Source organism: Grus americana, chromosome 2 (assembly GCF_028858705.1).
Source record: "Grus americana isolate bGruAme1 chromosome 2, bGruAme1.mat, whole genome shotgun sequence".
NCBI lineage: Eukaryota > Metazoa > Chordata > Aves > Gruiformes > Gruidae > Grus > Grus americana.
Window position 1 is genome coordinate 131,867,258 of NC_072853.1, and position 16,250 is coordinate 131,883,507.

At 35.6% G+C, this 16,250-nt stretch overlaps 1 protein-coding gene across 4 annotated transcripts in view; it reads right to left on the bottom strand.

Moving 5' to 3' along the window:
- Nucleotides 1–16,250, bottom strand: part of TAX1BP1 (Tax1 binding protein 1) — a 64,205-nt gene that overhangs the window by 20,897 nt on the left and 27,058 nt on the right. The window contains exons 6-12 of one of the 4 annotated variants that reach the window (XM_054814563.1): nucleotides 8,794–8,942; nucleotides 8,579–8,669; nucleotides 7,110–7,295; nucleotides 4,611–4,838; nucleotides 3,184–3,330; nucleotides 1,830–1,923; nucleotides 555–673 (exon numbers count right to left, since the gene is read on the bottom strand). In XM_054814563.1, the coding sequence (XP_054670538.1) occupies nucleotides 555–673; nucleotides 1,830–1,923; nucleotides 3,184–3,330; nucleotides 4,611–4,838; nucleotides 7,110–7,295; nucleotides 8,579–8,669; nucleotides 8,794–8,942 (1,014 nt within the window). The remainder of the gene's footprint in view (nucleotides 1–554; nucleotides 674–1,829; nucleotides 1,924–3,183; nucleotides 3,331–4,610; nucleotides 4,839–7,109; nucleotides 7,296–8,578; nucleotides 8,670–8,793; nucleotides 8,943–16,250) is intronic. The other 3 variants (XM_054814564.1, XM_054814565.1, XM_054814566.1) reach the window with 3 other exon arrangements.

Sequence of the window (16,250 nt, forward strand, 5' to 3'; positions counted from 1 at the left end):
GATGATCTTTGAGGTCCCTTCCAACCCAAACCATTCTATGGTTCTATGATAAATGCCTTTACATATGACTGAGCCCAAGCTAGTAGGCAGCACCCACTCGGACATCCAAACACTGTAAAAGTCCAGGACAGTCAGATTTGAAGGGAGTTCTCACACTTGAACAGCATATTGGATAAACACTGCTATACTTGTTCCAGACATCAGCTGGCTTATAGCAACATGCTGTATTTGATTTATAAAAGCAATTATACTTAAAATATAATGGAAAAAAAAAAGAGTATTCAAAACTTCAAGCATAGAAGTAGTAGTAGTTTTGTTCATTTGTTTTACTGCATCTGGGTTATCCTGAGTCGTCCTTGTCTGGACTCTATAACACCACAGGTAATCGAGAGCTGACTTAATAAAAATGTGTTTTCTAACGTTAAGATTTCTACCATAATCGCGGTGTATCACACAAACAAGCAAGGCAACTCAGCTGGGTAGGCTTTGCGGTTTTAAGACTTAGCACCTATAGCTACTTTCTGTTCAGCTTTCCGAAGCAACCATTTACTTACTGCCAACATTTGCTTGCATTTCTTATACTTCTCTGTTTTCTCTGCAATTTCTTTATTCATTTCACGTACTTGCTCCTTTACCATGAATTCCGAAACTATATCAGATGAAATGGGGCTAACTGTGAACATTGAAGAAAAGACAAGAATATTGATTTTTTTTGTTGTTGTTGTTCCATAAATAAAGTTTGTATAAGAGATGATAGGCCAAATTTCACAGTGCATCAAGAACAGTGCTCTATGTTATCCAAGCAAATAGAGACAATCAGTGTCATGTGGCTAGTGATATGCAAGATCAGCAGTCATACTGGCATGTCTGTGTTCAGTTCTCTCACATACTTCAGATGAATATAAACATACACACACATACTACAAAGGTCAATGTAAAACCTCCCAGGAAAGCAAACCTCAGAATATATATGGTATGATATCATGCTAGGTATTTTATTCTTCCGTAAAAACATGAAGTGCCTCAGCAATCTACTTCATCCCATCGCGTACTCTAACTGAGGTTGCTGGGATTTTACTTGTTTTAGGAAACACTTGTATTTACTTAAGATAGAAGGGAACAGACAGAAATGACAACCTATAGTCTCTATAGACAGAAAGAATGTGTGAATTATAAAGTAACACAAAATTAGTCAACTTTTAGTGGCATTTATCAATTTAAATTGAATAATGAACCAGGCTTAGTTTTAACCCATTATGTGTTTATGTTTTAGAAGGTTAGTTTTGTAAGAACTTAATAGTTCATAAAAATTATAACCTAGCTACACGTTTTCTAATAAACCACTACTGTCTATAAATCATGAGAATAATCTATAGACTTGACCTTGCCATCGCATAATCAGAACTTTTTAGTGGATTTAATTTTACAGTAGAATGCTACAGTGGGTAGTCATTATAACAGGACTGTAAAATTGCCACGCTATTGTACACAATTTGCAAATTTAGGGAGTATTTTTTCTAATTAATTATTTAGAGCTGGTTTTGCCAAGCTAATGTGTTAACTATCAAGCAGAAATTCAAGAGTTCAGTCCTACTGACATTAACAAATATCAATTGAACCATTTTGAAAAGATACCTGAAGTTCTTTAGGAATGTTACCACTTGAAAAAAGATACAAGATTTTTAGATTAATTTTGACATTTCTAATCGTTGCTTGAACTAAAACATAACAAGTCCATCTACGTTATATTATACATACTATTAGGGACTACATCACATAAACAACACTTTCAGGCCGGTACAAATAGACAAAATTTAAGCTGTTGATACCTGGAGATGCAGACAACTTTTTGTCTGTAACAACGGCAGTAGCTGTCTCATTGTTAGATGCATCTGTCAGTTTCTGTTGATGCCCTGCAATTTTCTTTGTGAAAAGAAATTTTGGTTTGGTATTTAATTAAATGAAAGTCAAAGCAAAAAGTAACATATATCTTGCACTATCATCTCCTCCAAAACTGGACTAGGTGGAATTGCTCATTAAAACAGGAGGTAATAATAAATATGCAAACGTATTTAATTCTACTAACGCTGAAATTGCCTCAGACCATGATTTTTATAATCTTACATTATAAAGTTCTTTTTCCCTAGACACAGTGATTTCTACGCAAATTATTAGAAAAATCTCATTTTCTAGATAATTAGTTACACTTAAATCCATCAACTTAAATCTAATATTCCATTAGGAAATGGAGTCTGTATTACTAATGAGTGCTGGACTTCCGGTGTCATAGTGAAATTTGGTGTTTGTTATCAGATGTACAACATAGTCAAAGATGTGGAAGAACTTTAAGGAAAAGCCACGTGCATTCTGACATGACACCTCATTCACCATTGACCTTCTGGATGAGAAGACAACTTTTTAAAGTAATCCGTGGATCAAAGTTGGGTAACTACCCCATTTGTTCTGTGGATAGCAGAAACACTTAAGTCTGTTTTTCTTAAGAATTCACATTTGTGCATCTTGCCATTGCTCATATACAACGTCATATTCCCCGTTTGAGCTCCTCTCCAACTCAGTCACTAATTTTCACAAAATTCTGAAGAACACTGCTCTCAAATCTGTTTGAAATTCGCTAACAGGTTCATTTACTAGGTGGCATAACACTCACATCATCATTGCAAAAGCCTCATTTATTTATGGAACAAAGCTTAGAAGAGTGATAAGAAAACAAAATACATATGGAATACAACTATATACTGTGTTGTGGAAACTTTCTCCCCACTTCACTTTGAAATCTTCCTCCAAGTTCTCCATTTCCCCCACTTTTGGGTTAGGATTTTGGGGTTTTTTGTGGTGGTGGTGGTGGTACTGAATAGAGGTAGTAATTATGAGGTTTTGCCTGCTTCAGTTTCAAAATTCTTCCTTGAACAATGTTATACTCATAGATTCATCCAAACTCTGTTAGCTTTCTACATACACCAGTTACTACAAATCCTACGCTTGGTTTCGGCAACTTAGTTTCTAAAAAGAATCATACAAGTAATTTAGCTTTATGGAACAAAATGATAAATTAAAGAGCCATTGCTTCCTGCATGTTTTAATCCTTTTTAAAAGCACTGTTTTTTGCAGAACAGCTGCTGAAAAGTTAAAAAAAGCAAGTGCAATTCCTCCCATTCTACTTACTGCCTGTTCTGTAAACTTGTTTACTTGTTTTTGAAGTTTTTGACATTCTTTGAATTTTTCCTTGTAATGGTCAGCAGCCATTTGCAGACGAAGCTTCAGATCTTCAACTTCTCTGCGTAGTTCCTGCTCTACTGTGTTTGAAGTTTCCTTAAAAAAGAATTAGAAACTGTTCTCCCTTTTGTTCAAATACAACTATTTCCCAAAAAAGCCTTTTTTCAATTAAAGCAAGCATAATGCTCTGTGTAAGTACAGAAGAAGTTCCTATTTTCTTAGTGGAAAGGAAAGGAACAGAGCAGCAGAGCACAGATAGAGGCAGCATCTGTGCTGAACTTCATTCCAAGCAGGACACAGTAAATAGCAAGGGAGTAAACTGGCACCGGTATAATACCAGAGATAGGTAAAGAGGATTCTTATTCTATGGGCTGATTCCAGAAGGTGCTCTAACTATCTTATAGACAAGTATAGCCATGTGGCAAAAATGGACAGACTGTATTCCATCACAATATGTTTCTACTGGAAGTGGTTCAGTTGAGCTGTAACATTGATACACGACCTAGCAAACTACATTTACCAACTGGATACTTGCTAGTAATTTGAGTCATTCTAACTTGAGTCATTCAGATGATCTGCTGCTTCTTTCAGGATACATTTCAAAGACATTGGATATAACTGAACTTCTTAGAAAAAGCATGTAATTCTTTGTTATTTTAAATATAATAGTTCTTCTGAGGGTTGTACTATTCTCTTTGTATTTACTGCACTATTTTAATTACTGTTCAGCTCAATACATTTTTTTCAAACTGCTACATCATTCCAGTAATCCTAGCAGCGAACTAATCCAATACAGTTGCAGTCACGGAAGATCTGGTACAAAGCTCACTTAAGTCACAATGATGAAACTTGTATTAGCTCACTAGATTTTTATCTAAGATGAAGGAAGTCAAGACACTTTCCATTACATTAATATTTTTATACTTATAAGTAGTAAAGCAAATTAACTTTGACCACAAACACTGGAAGGACTCATAATATTCAAGAGAGAATCCATCAATGAGGAAAGAACATCATCATAGAAATTTCTATAAATTCTCTTATCTGAATGAATTTTCAATGCTACTATGGCTCGTGTAAAAGAATTAAGAAAGGGAGAGGATTCAAAATAATAAATACTGTATTATTCTGTGAAAATAATCTGGAGGTGGAGGGAAGTTGCTCTAAGTAGTAGCAGAAACCTTCTTTCTTAACAACCTTCCAAATCAGCTAACATGCACTTGATTTAAGGTAGTATCTTGAGTGCTCAAAAAGAATTTGGTAATAATTTGCACTAATCATCCAGAAACGTATTTTATTCCCCAACTTTAGCAAAGCTAGCTCTGATAGATTTTATAAATACAGATAAACTTCAGTACTAAATACTGACAATTTACCTGTTCATTTTTCAAAGTCATGCTCTTTTTAAGTTCAGCTAAAGCATCAGCAAGTTGCTTTTTCAATTTTTCATTTTCCAGACGTGCACTGTGAAGATCTGCCATCGTCTTATCTCGCACATTTACTGCATCGCTCAGCTCTTTTGACATTAGAACAGCTTCTTGTTTGCTAGCCTGAATTTGATCTTCAGCTTTCCGAAGCTGTTCTTTTAAAATACTTGCATCCTCCTGGGAAAGAGAAGAGAGGGAAGAGAATCCATAATTTTTTAATTCAAAGCTTAAATAAAGGTTGGTATAGGGATTAGACACATTTGAAAGAAAAAATCAAGTTTTCCTGGTGGCTTTAGCAAAACCACTAAATCAAGAAGTTAGTACACAAGGATCATTTTGCACGTTTGCCACCTTTGCCAACAACGGTGTGCAAATATATTTCACTATGACATAAAGGCAAATTTAAACATCATTATTCTATCTACACTGGATTTTTGTTGTATTTCCAGTTTTAAACATATGCCAAAAAAAGTCTTTCTGTTTTCCAGAACATCTTCGCTCATATCACCACAGAACTCTTCACAGGCACAAATGGCCATCCAGCTTCAAAACCAAAGTTCGCCCCACAGTAAGACGCTGCAGGTAACAACTGAGTAAGAGGTCTTACAATGCCTACAATCAGTTGACGTAAGACACTGTAAAGGAGCTTTGGGATGTTTTTCTCACAGCTCCATTTCCCAAGATCCAGCACAACAAGCTTTTCAGAAGGAAATGAGAACAAAAAGTAGTGAAGAGCAAGCTGCAGCATGCAGCACTAAGACTCTCAACGCTGCTGCAGCTCCATAGGGCAGCCCAAGGGCTAACTGACCAAGCTGCACTACTGGCCTCTCACTCCTCAGAAAAGCCCAGGATTAAAATAAATAAGTAAATAACTCCAAAGCTATTATAAGCTGCTCGCAGCTCCTGAGCTTCCTGAAGGAATAATCATCTCATATTCTTGAGTCCAGACATACATTCAGGTATTTCTAGTCAATTATTTGTTAATTTTTTGAATAATTACTTAGCATAGCAAGTCCAGAGGAATACTAATATATTTTGCAAACATTTATGAAGATGGATGGACAAGGAAATGCCCTAAAGTCCTGTCCCTTAGCTATTTTTACAGCACATAATGCATCAGTTCCATATTTCAGTAAATATCTGCAGTTTCACAGTATAAGATGAAAATGTTAATAATCCCATCAGAAATGACACAAGCATTTCAAGATTAATAAATGACAGTAATATTTTGTTGCTTCAGCACTGGCATACACACCATCCCACCCCACCTTGTTTCTACTTCAAAGTAAAATACAGTAGTAGTTTAACACACTCAGAAACTAACCTGCAGAGCAGTCAAAAGATTAAAACAAGATAAGCTGTAACTTAAAGCAAGATAGTGTGTTCTTTTGTCCTCTTGCTATTTCCATTCTCGACAGCACTACTTTTCTACTTAAATTTTACGTTCATAACTCACATTAACACCATTTCTGTTCTTTTGAGATCTAGATTGTTTTCCCTGTGAGAAGGCTGGCAAGATACACAAGATAAAGTCAATATATAATCTGTATAATCTGACTTTTCCACGCTGGCCTCAAAGGCTGTGTCTAAATTAGCTCTCTAGTTTGGATCAAGAGCACATTTCCCAGACAATTCCACTATTACCTATCACGCTGTAGATCACAGGACAGAACAGTCTCAGGGCACAGAAACTGCATTCCTTTCAGATGAAACTTAACAAGAACAACATCAGGAACAAACACCTAATGCATATGCTATCCATAGTACCACACTAAAACTAGTCTGAGGTAACCCCACCTGGACCATGGACAGCACGGATACCAGCTATTCAATAATTTCACCCTCCTACTATACCACACCGTTTGCTAACCACAATGCTACCACACTGTGTAGTGAAAATCACCTCTTACTTAGAAGTACTACTGGCACTCTTATTGCTGAGTTCTCAATCAATTTAGTCCATTTATATGGTATCTTATCCTTTCTCAGGTTTTACACCATTGTACCTTCACGGTACACTCACCTAACAATTCTTTCAGTACATCTTTCGAAGTCTCCTCTTTTCTCCTCCATTATCCTCTGCAGTCTCAACATACCTACATTCTTAACTTTTCTCTTTTCCTCAATCAGCTTCCTTTTTCATGAAGTTAAAAGCAACTCAGAGGAGCGCACTGTTTTTACTGGAGCTCTTTTACTGAACTCACAAACTGCCCTTTCCACACATAGTTCACCTCAATAGTTCATTAGGTGAGACACCTCAACAAGCTCAGAACGTACACAACTAAAACCAAATCGCTCATTTTCTGCATCTGCTGAGAGCACTATAATCATCTTGCCTCTCAGCCTACACCCTGGTGATATCTTCAACTTCCTCCGTTCTCTTGTCAAACACATACAACCTTAAATATGTTTATTTTAAACCAGGCCAATTATATTAGTAATGCTTACCTTGTTTGATGAGGAGAGCAAAAAAGCTTTCTTCATATTTTCTTTTTCAGCTATAAATAGCTGTAATCTGCCAACCTCCTCTTTATAATACGATATCATATTTTCTTTGTTTGCATCCAAATTCTTAAACGTCTGGATTTCTTTTACTAGTTTGGTGTTTTCTATTTCTGTATTCTTCAAGTGTATCTGTAATGATGCTAAAAAATGTCAAACTCTTCTTCCACGTTATGAAAACTACTGTTCACCTGTCCATTTAAGTGTTCACTAAACTCTAACTCATCTCTGAGACAGATTAGAACAGGTAAAGAGAAAAATTAAACATTTGATAGTATCACTGCCTCCAGCTCAGTTTTTCTGGCTGGAATTCTTCCAGCTTGTTCATCTAACAACAGCTCCACTCTACAGCTAGAAGTTATGGCTCTGGTTTATGTCCGCATCAAGTTAAGCTATTCAGAATTCACTTCTCTCTTCACAAATGCTGGACAACTAAGGACAAGCAAAAAACAAATAACTTGAAGTTTAATTTCTCTTTAGTTTTCTTCTAGTAGTATCTACTTGCAATCATCTAAACAAACAGGATTACATCAGCAATATTCATTTCCAAAGACAGCAAACTACTTCAACAACTCTAGAGCTGTTTTTAAACCTATCACCAACTCTATCATATTATGCCCAGTACAGGGTAACTGTCACACTCAAGTGATGCCCACTCAAAGACTAGAAGATTTGTGTTGCTTATTTACAAAAGGGATTCCATGCTTGTGAAAGATGTTTTGAGATTTTATGACTTCTGGTGCATATCCAATATTGTGTGCCACAAAGACATTTTCCTATGAACAGAAATAATCTTTTAAATACAGTTGATTTGTTTCATACAACCTAAGGATTTAATTGTTTTAACAGATAGGACTTTTTTTTTCCTTTTTCAAGGGGAGGGGGCAGCAAACTATATTTTATTTTAAATATGCATGTGTCAATACAAGCAAAAGAAATCAGCTATGCTAGTAAAAATCAATGCAACAGATCCTACTAAAGCTTCTCAGAGTTATGCACAAGACTCAAGAATAGGGATCTAGAAAACACCATCTGGAGAGAGAATTTAGAAAAGTAAAAAGTAATTTACTTACGAAAAAGTGTGTTAAGAAAACCAGTTACTGGGTGATGCACCGTATAACTAAAGAACTTCCTCACTAGCGTCTGTTATTTTTTGTTACTATGCCTGCATTTTAACAAATTGGTAATCCATTCTGCTTGTTAGAGAGCTTTTTATATCATGGGATGAATTCAGATGCTATTTTCCTCATTCATTTTTATATGAGAACATCTATAACTGTCTTAAAAATCTGTGCACAGAAGTTACTCACTTCCTTTTTTCCTTAACAAATTCAATTTATCAGACTTCTCCATAAAACATTACTACCTTTATTTCAAATCATTTCAATATGTACAGGTACAAGGAAAAAAGTTACCTTATAAAGTTCTTTTTCATCCTTTTCTGTCTTTAACACACATTCGAGTTGCTCCTTCTCAAGCATCACTTTCTTCAGTTTGTCCTTCAGACTAAGACATTGACAAATTAATAGAACTATTAATACAGAAAAACCAATGCATACATTAAAAATTGTTAGTTTAAAAAAAAAACAACAGCAAAATAAGGAAGGTAAGGAATAAAACGACTAAATACCTGTCTAATTCAGTTTCTTTCGCAATGGCTTTTTGAGTAACAGTCATGATATCTTCTTCAAGCTGGAGAACTTTTGAAGCAGCCTCATCATGCTTCTTCTTCAAATCATCAATTTCAGTTTTAAGAGCTTCTGATGCTTGAATATTATTCTTCAAAAATTGTAAAAAGATGTCATTTAAGAACGCGTATCTTCAGAACTACAACACGCTATTTGAATTAATGCTAAAATATGGTCATTAGATTTCTTCTCTTCCTTGAAGTGTATGACAAGCCCATTGCAAGTATATATACATATATATAGAATATATAAAAATATATTAAACATGCTGTGTGCAGTTAATATATTAATATAAGGAGTTTATTTTGGCACAAGCATTCAGTTACACAGAGGCTACCGAAGGCTTCAGAGTATAGGACAAGCAAAGCTCTATTTCATAGTTTTTACCTATCTCCTTTCTGCAAACTAGCCATCAACTGCCTAGCTTAGAAAACAAAGAACTTCTATTTTTCTTTGTATTTTCTTTTACTTGAAAATAAGGAGAGCTGGCATTTGACCAGACAGTTACACCACTCAAGCAAGCCACAGTTAAGACAACTGCAGGCAAAAGAAGGAAAAGGAGGGGAAAAAAAAAAGGGGGGGGGGGGGCGGGCAGGGGGGGAAGGGAAGAACTCCTGATGAACAGCTAGTTACTACACTACATTCTCCTAGCTGGAACATGTGGAAGGTCTCACAAAGTTCATGGAAGCTCATGAAACAATTGCAGGATTTATGTCTTGGATATTGGAAGCTGAGACAGAGGATGATGACAGTACCCAAAAGAGATTCCTTTGTCAGAAAACTAACAGATGCAAGATGGGAAGCCACTTTTAAGTATCGCATTCATTATCTAATTACAGTAATGTCCATGCAGTTCTAAGGCAGTGGACAGCTAAATGTTATCTTCACCACAGCTAAATGGCCACTTAAAGTCAGGTCATCTTAAATAACCCAGAAAAACATTATTTTCAATATAATACTATTTTCTTCAGAAAATAATTAGTAACACTTAAGTAGAACACACATACCAAGATAATATGCTACTAATTCCGATATCAAAATTCAATAAAGTTCAGCTTAGTATCAACCACGACAGTGGTATGAATCAAACTGTAAACAAGGTCAAGACAGACTGACCAACATGCCTGACTACAGCATGACTTGCAGTTTGTGCAGATGCTAAGGTACAAGTTGTCTTTCTGCTCTACATTTGCAAGATTAAAGCACTTGTTCATCTACTCATTTTTAAACAAAGCTTAATGCCCTAAAACAAGACGACTGTACAGTTACATCAAGAGAAACACATCAGCCGGAGTTTACGGAGAACACCTACTGGCCAGATTCCAACCTAACAATGTTTTAAGTACAATAAAATATAATGAGGACTGTTTTTACTCATTAATTGTCAAAATACACTGTTCGCAAGTGTAATTAAGCCCTGATTTTACAAGCAACTAAACAGAAGTTTGGGCGTTATGATTTTTTGGGGGGAGTAGGGGGTGTTGAGTGTGAGGGGTGGCAAATGTAACTGATGACTCAATCACTTCCTGAACACTATACCAGCACATAAAGTAGACTTTTTATTTTTGTTACATATGCTATAAAAAAACAAGGACTGACATGTTACAACTATTTAAACTCTAAATGGCTTTATTATATGCTTTAATATAATAAAGAATTCCAAGGGATCATGAATGTACCATCTGTTTTGAAAACAGCATTGGAGAAGATGGCCAGCCATTTTTGTAAGGTCTTTATTTTTTAAGAGTTATCAGTTTCCTTCAACCAAAAATATATGTACTTGGTGTAATGAAGGCAGGATATTTTAATTAAAGTCAGTATTCCAAGTAAAACTTGCTGTACAACCAGCAGCAACAACAACACACATTAAACCTGCTTGTCCTTCCCTAGTGCAGTGGAGACTAATTACTTGCCCCTGTTTTGAAAGTCTACTATAGTAAAAAGTCTATTTCAATGCATATCTGTGTTTTCTCTAAACACCACTTCGGTATAACTGTAACTGTTGTAACCCAAGTGCCTTCAAAAGAATTTAATCTGATACATTATATATACAAACTGTACAAACAGTTCAAACAGGCTGCCAAAGGTAACATGTATTAAAAGGAATTAATAGCCTGAAAAAAATTCACTCCACAAACAGCATTACAATTGATGCTGCTTTGCTAGTTATTCTAAAGGGACATGGTATTAAAATGTAAAAGTTCCATACTTAACAGATTCTCACCTAATAAACTTGTTTAGATACGACTAAAGCGACAGTTTTGAAAGAAAAAAGGATTAATTTTTAGAGACAACTTGTTATTTTACAGAATTCTTAGCAATTCAATTTAGATGCTGCAATCCTAGTCCCATACACTCTGGTTACAAGTGGTTTCAGAGGCTGTAAAATTTAAAATTAATGCTCAGCCTATTTTACAGGTAAAAGTTGACTGTGATTTAGGAGGAGTCTAAAGGGGAATAATATAATAAACACATCAACTACATGTGCAATTTCTATTACAAAATGATAATTACTTTCTGTAATTATTGTTTACTTAATTTCTCTAATTCATCTGGCACATCCACAAATATACCTTTTCTTCCACTTTCTTAACAGAAAGAAAAGCACTGCAAAAGCATTAATCATATCAATGAACTGGTTTAAAAGCACTTAATGATTTTAAGGTTATTTTTAATCTAGTTACAAATGCAGGTCCTCCCACCCCCCCCCCTAGAGCTGCAACAGCTTTATGGGTGGAGGGGGGTGGGAGCAAACTGCACAACAAGGGTCAGAATAAGCAGCCAGAAATTGCTTATAAGTCAGCTTCACTGCTGCAAAACAAAAACAGCTACCAAAATAAAAATTCCTGTAACTACTAAGAGTCTCACTAGTGAAATGAAACAAGGAAAATTTAATGAGTTTAAGTGAATTTATCTTCCCCAGAATCAAAACTCCACTTTGAGAACTCTGATATACCTTCAGATAGGGAATGAAAAGAAAGATGGGTGCACCAAAATCTTTGCTATTCTAAAATGGCAAAAGATTGAAGACTGATTTTAAAAATAATTTTATTGTAATCTCATGAAACACTCTCCTCCCCCTGCAAAGAACTGCCATTATACCTAATGTGTTTACAGTGCATTACAAACAGCTGCCAGAACAGAGTTTTTACATCAAAAAGTTCTAAATTACAGAGCAGTTGCTTTAGGTTTGTGTAACCTAATCGTAAATACACTGATTGAAACCTCATAAAGCAATTATAAGCTCTATCTAAAGGATATGCGAAGACCATGTCTGTCCTCTTCCTTTGAACATGTTTAAAATCTATTTATTAAACTTCTGCTACAAAAGGACTAATCATCTTTCATTTGAGAAAGGAATAGCCATAATGTTTCTAGGATATAACAGAAAACTATGGCAAAAATCTGTATGTTCAACAATCAAGAACACCATGCTTTCCCTACTTATTTCTTTCTTCTAATGGATTTTTGCAACAGCAGTAGAACATTTCGGAGTACAGTCCGGTTAATGGAAGCAAACTGGTACAGACATCCTTTCCTGTGAATCAACATACACGACACATTTTTCAAACATACTTAAGGCAGAGAGAGATCCAACAGACAGAATAAAATACTTGACAAATACAACCCGAGACTATTTCCAGCTGTGACATCTTGCAGTACGGCAGTGGGCAGCATGGATTTTTATGCTTCATCTTCCTTTTTCATCACATGTAAAACTCCCTAGCCAGTTTTTAAAAGCCATTCCGCATCTAAAACATTCATCTTTGATTAATGGCTAAATATCTGAAATCTTTATTTTACTTTTTACGGAATGCATACATTGTAATGAAAAAGAATGAAAGGTTGAAAATGAGCTATGCAACTCTGAAACTGAAGGTCAATTCACCAAATACAAACCAATTTATTAAAAATAATTAAAAATAAAAAAAAAAAGCAGCACCTTTCAAGTTTCAGCTGGATGTATATATCTGGACATAATTTAATGTCAGGGGAACCATTATGCTTCGTACCCTGTAGAGAATTTAGGGGATCTAGATGAATTATCTGCAGGAGCCTTTTGTTTACCCCACTGACATCATAGCAGCTCTAACAGAATCATGTAAAACACTTGGCTGACATCATGCTCTGTGTAAAGGACCTCTGAGGACAAATGATGAACACCACATAGTACCATGCAGCCACTGCAAAATCTGAGTGTCCTCGTAACACAGGGCCTGTATGTTCTGAAAGAAAACCTCAAGTTGCAATTTTTCTAAAATAAAATTAAAGCATTCAGTGAAGTAAAACAGCAAACCAATTCCAAATAAACTCAATGATATCAAGCTTTTGTCTTTGTAACTATGATTGGCAAGAGAAACACTGCTCTAAAAACACTGAAATCTCTCTATTCCAAAAACCAGTGGCAGTAATTTAACTCTGTTAATCTCTTCAACTAATGTTATTAAGCAGATCAAAACTCTACAAAACTAAGGCCTAACTCTGTAAAAGTTCATCTAAGTAACATCAGTCACTCAGTTACTGTCATGAAGACTACAGACGTGCAAGTTTTTGCAGGAGACAGCTGATGTATTTAGACACACTATGATTTTGCAGCATGCATTTACATTTCAGAATGTTAATTTCGTAAAACATCTTATAATTTCACTCTAAGCTATCGCATTTGCAAAGAGTCAGTCATTCTCATGAATACATAATTTGAACTGAAGTGCAGGCAGGATACCTATCTAAAACATTTAAGAATCTCTCAAATGAATCTGCTCAATCATCCAGTGTAATAAATTTAAATTAATCAGTTTAAGAAATATCCATACACAGAACAGTCACTAAAACAAACAGCATTTTCTCCTCACAGGATGTTTACAGCACCCTTGGGTGCTGTAACTGCTGGTGCCAACCTGAGCAATTCTGAGAGTTTAATTTCATCTTTAAAACAGTATTTACTTGGAATTGGGGGGGGAGGGGTGTGTGGTGGGGTTTTTGTGCTTTTGCTTTCTGGGTTGGGGGTGGTTTTTTGGTGTTTTTTTGGGTGTTTGCTTTTGGGTTGTTTTTAAAAAAACCAAACAAACAACCAACCCAAACAACGCATCTCCCTGACCCAGATTTTGACACGTGCAGCATACAAAAATATCAATATAGCTTGATGTAAAGAGGCACTGAAAAAGCACTTGATTCACGTACTTTTATGCACGCAGTCTGAACTGGGCACTTGTACTGCTGACATATCACACTGTCCAACAGCATTTTGTCACTACCTAGCCAGAGAAACTCTCATAAAATGGCATCAAAAGCCAACTTAAATGAATCCCTGATACTGGAATAAAACTCTCCAATGAATAAAGCTACTTTGCAGGTACAACCTGTGAGTAGAATGTGGATTTAGATAGATGTCCCTATCAGATAGATGAATTAGACCACTTTTCAAAAGTTAAATGGGGAATTAAGCTTTCAAAAAGCATGAAAGAACAAGTTTATCAAGTCAGTAAATTCACTTCTGCCTCAGTTCATGCCAATGTCTTAACAGAAATACTATTCAAATGTTCACAGCGTCAAAGAATGAGTAGACAATCTGCAAATCTGTTGCTTCTACCTCAAGTTAAACATTTATGGAAACTACTGCCACAGGAGTAAGACTTGTCACCACTGTACCATTAAAGAAATCAGTTCAGAAGTACTCTCTTCCCACTAGAGGGAGACAAATGATTGCAAAAGCACCATTTGCAAGTTCTGCTCTCTACAGAAGCTTGCAAAACCTGTGTTCACAAAATTGAATGGCTGCAGCATGTCAGAAGAGCAATCGATGAAAGACTGACACGATGACTACTGCACATTTCTCTGGTTCAGTACAGTAATATTAAAACAGTAGGCAAGTGCACTGCTGCCAGAGAACTTACACACAGTTCAAGTACACACAAAACTGGAAACACAAAGACTGAAGAGCATGAGTTCTTTTTATTTACACAAGTGTATGATATATATATATGTAGACTTATATTAATAATGTGTAAGATACAGATTAGAAATATTTGTATTATTATTTTCTAGATAAAAAACACAGTTTTTGATTCATTGTTCTTCAATTTTTCCAAAAGTAAAATATATTCAGATAAAAGCAGCTTACTAATGTGACTCAACATACTTGAGTATGTAGCAGTGAACAAGTTGTCTCAGTAGGAAACCAAAGGAAAAGTTAAAATGTTGAAAGCAACCTGAAACAGTTCTGGTGACCATGTGTCATCTTCTTAAGTAAAATAACCATAGCGAGTAATTACATCACTATTTTAACGCTGTTATATTAGTGGAGTTGCAAGCTGTATGTACAGCATGATTCTAAATAAAAGTATGCTATCAAGGAACATCATCTTAGTAAAACCAAACTAATTCTGAAACACTAACAGAAGGTTGTAAGAAAAAGACCTGACATTTCTGAAACATTTCCAATTATTTCGCATTTACTCTGAATTCCCACACAGAGTAGTAGCAGATTAAGTTAAACCTTCACACTCTGTAAGAGCTAATTTAATGGGGGGGGGGGGGGGCGGCAGTCTATGAATTGCTTAACTGGCATGAAAAATGCTGCAGAGGAATACTATGTTTTCCTGTAACTGAAAATACAGCCCTTTTCAGAAGTCTTTTAAAAAGATTGTGCATGTTGGGTGTGTTAAGCAGCCACTGGATAAGAGAAGAAGAAAAGAGCAATCTAAAAGAAAAAGACTGAATTTGTCCCAAGTTTTACAATATCTTAAGCTTTGGCAGGGCAGGGAATTAACACAACCTAATGGTAATAATCATAACATATGAAGTGTGCACTAAGAACAGTGGGGCTGGAGAGCATGCTCCCTCTGAGTGCAAACACTGACTAGCACAGAGCTGTGTGTCTTGCAAATACACTTTTTTGTGATGGTGGTGATGACAACCTGAGAAAACTACATCTGCAGAACCATTAGTGTGTTGAATACAAATAAAAATTCAGATTCTTTTTTTTACTCCAATGTGATAAAACAGTAAAAAAAAAAAAAGACCACAAACCCAAACCTAAAAAAATAGAAGCCTCTAGAGACAAGTAGTGACTCAGAGTGCCATAACATACATTAGAAGCTATGTTTCAACAACTCTAATAGCACATTATGCCTTTATGTCTTGAACACATTTGTTTCTCCTGTCTTTGGTAGGAAAGGAGATGGCTATCTTCTAAGAAGGTAACAAACCACTGTGTATCTCCTGAACAACCAGGGCACTGTTAGCAAACTGAAATCTGTAGTTTGTTGTGGCCATTACAGGCTGAAGTGCTACAAACACAGGAACTCACCTGTTTTTAAAAGTCAAGAAATGGGAATCTTTTCACCACTTAAAAACATGCAGAGACCCCAATATTCAAACTTCATGGAACACTGACTGT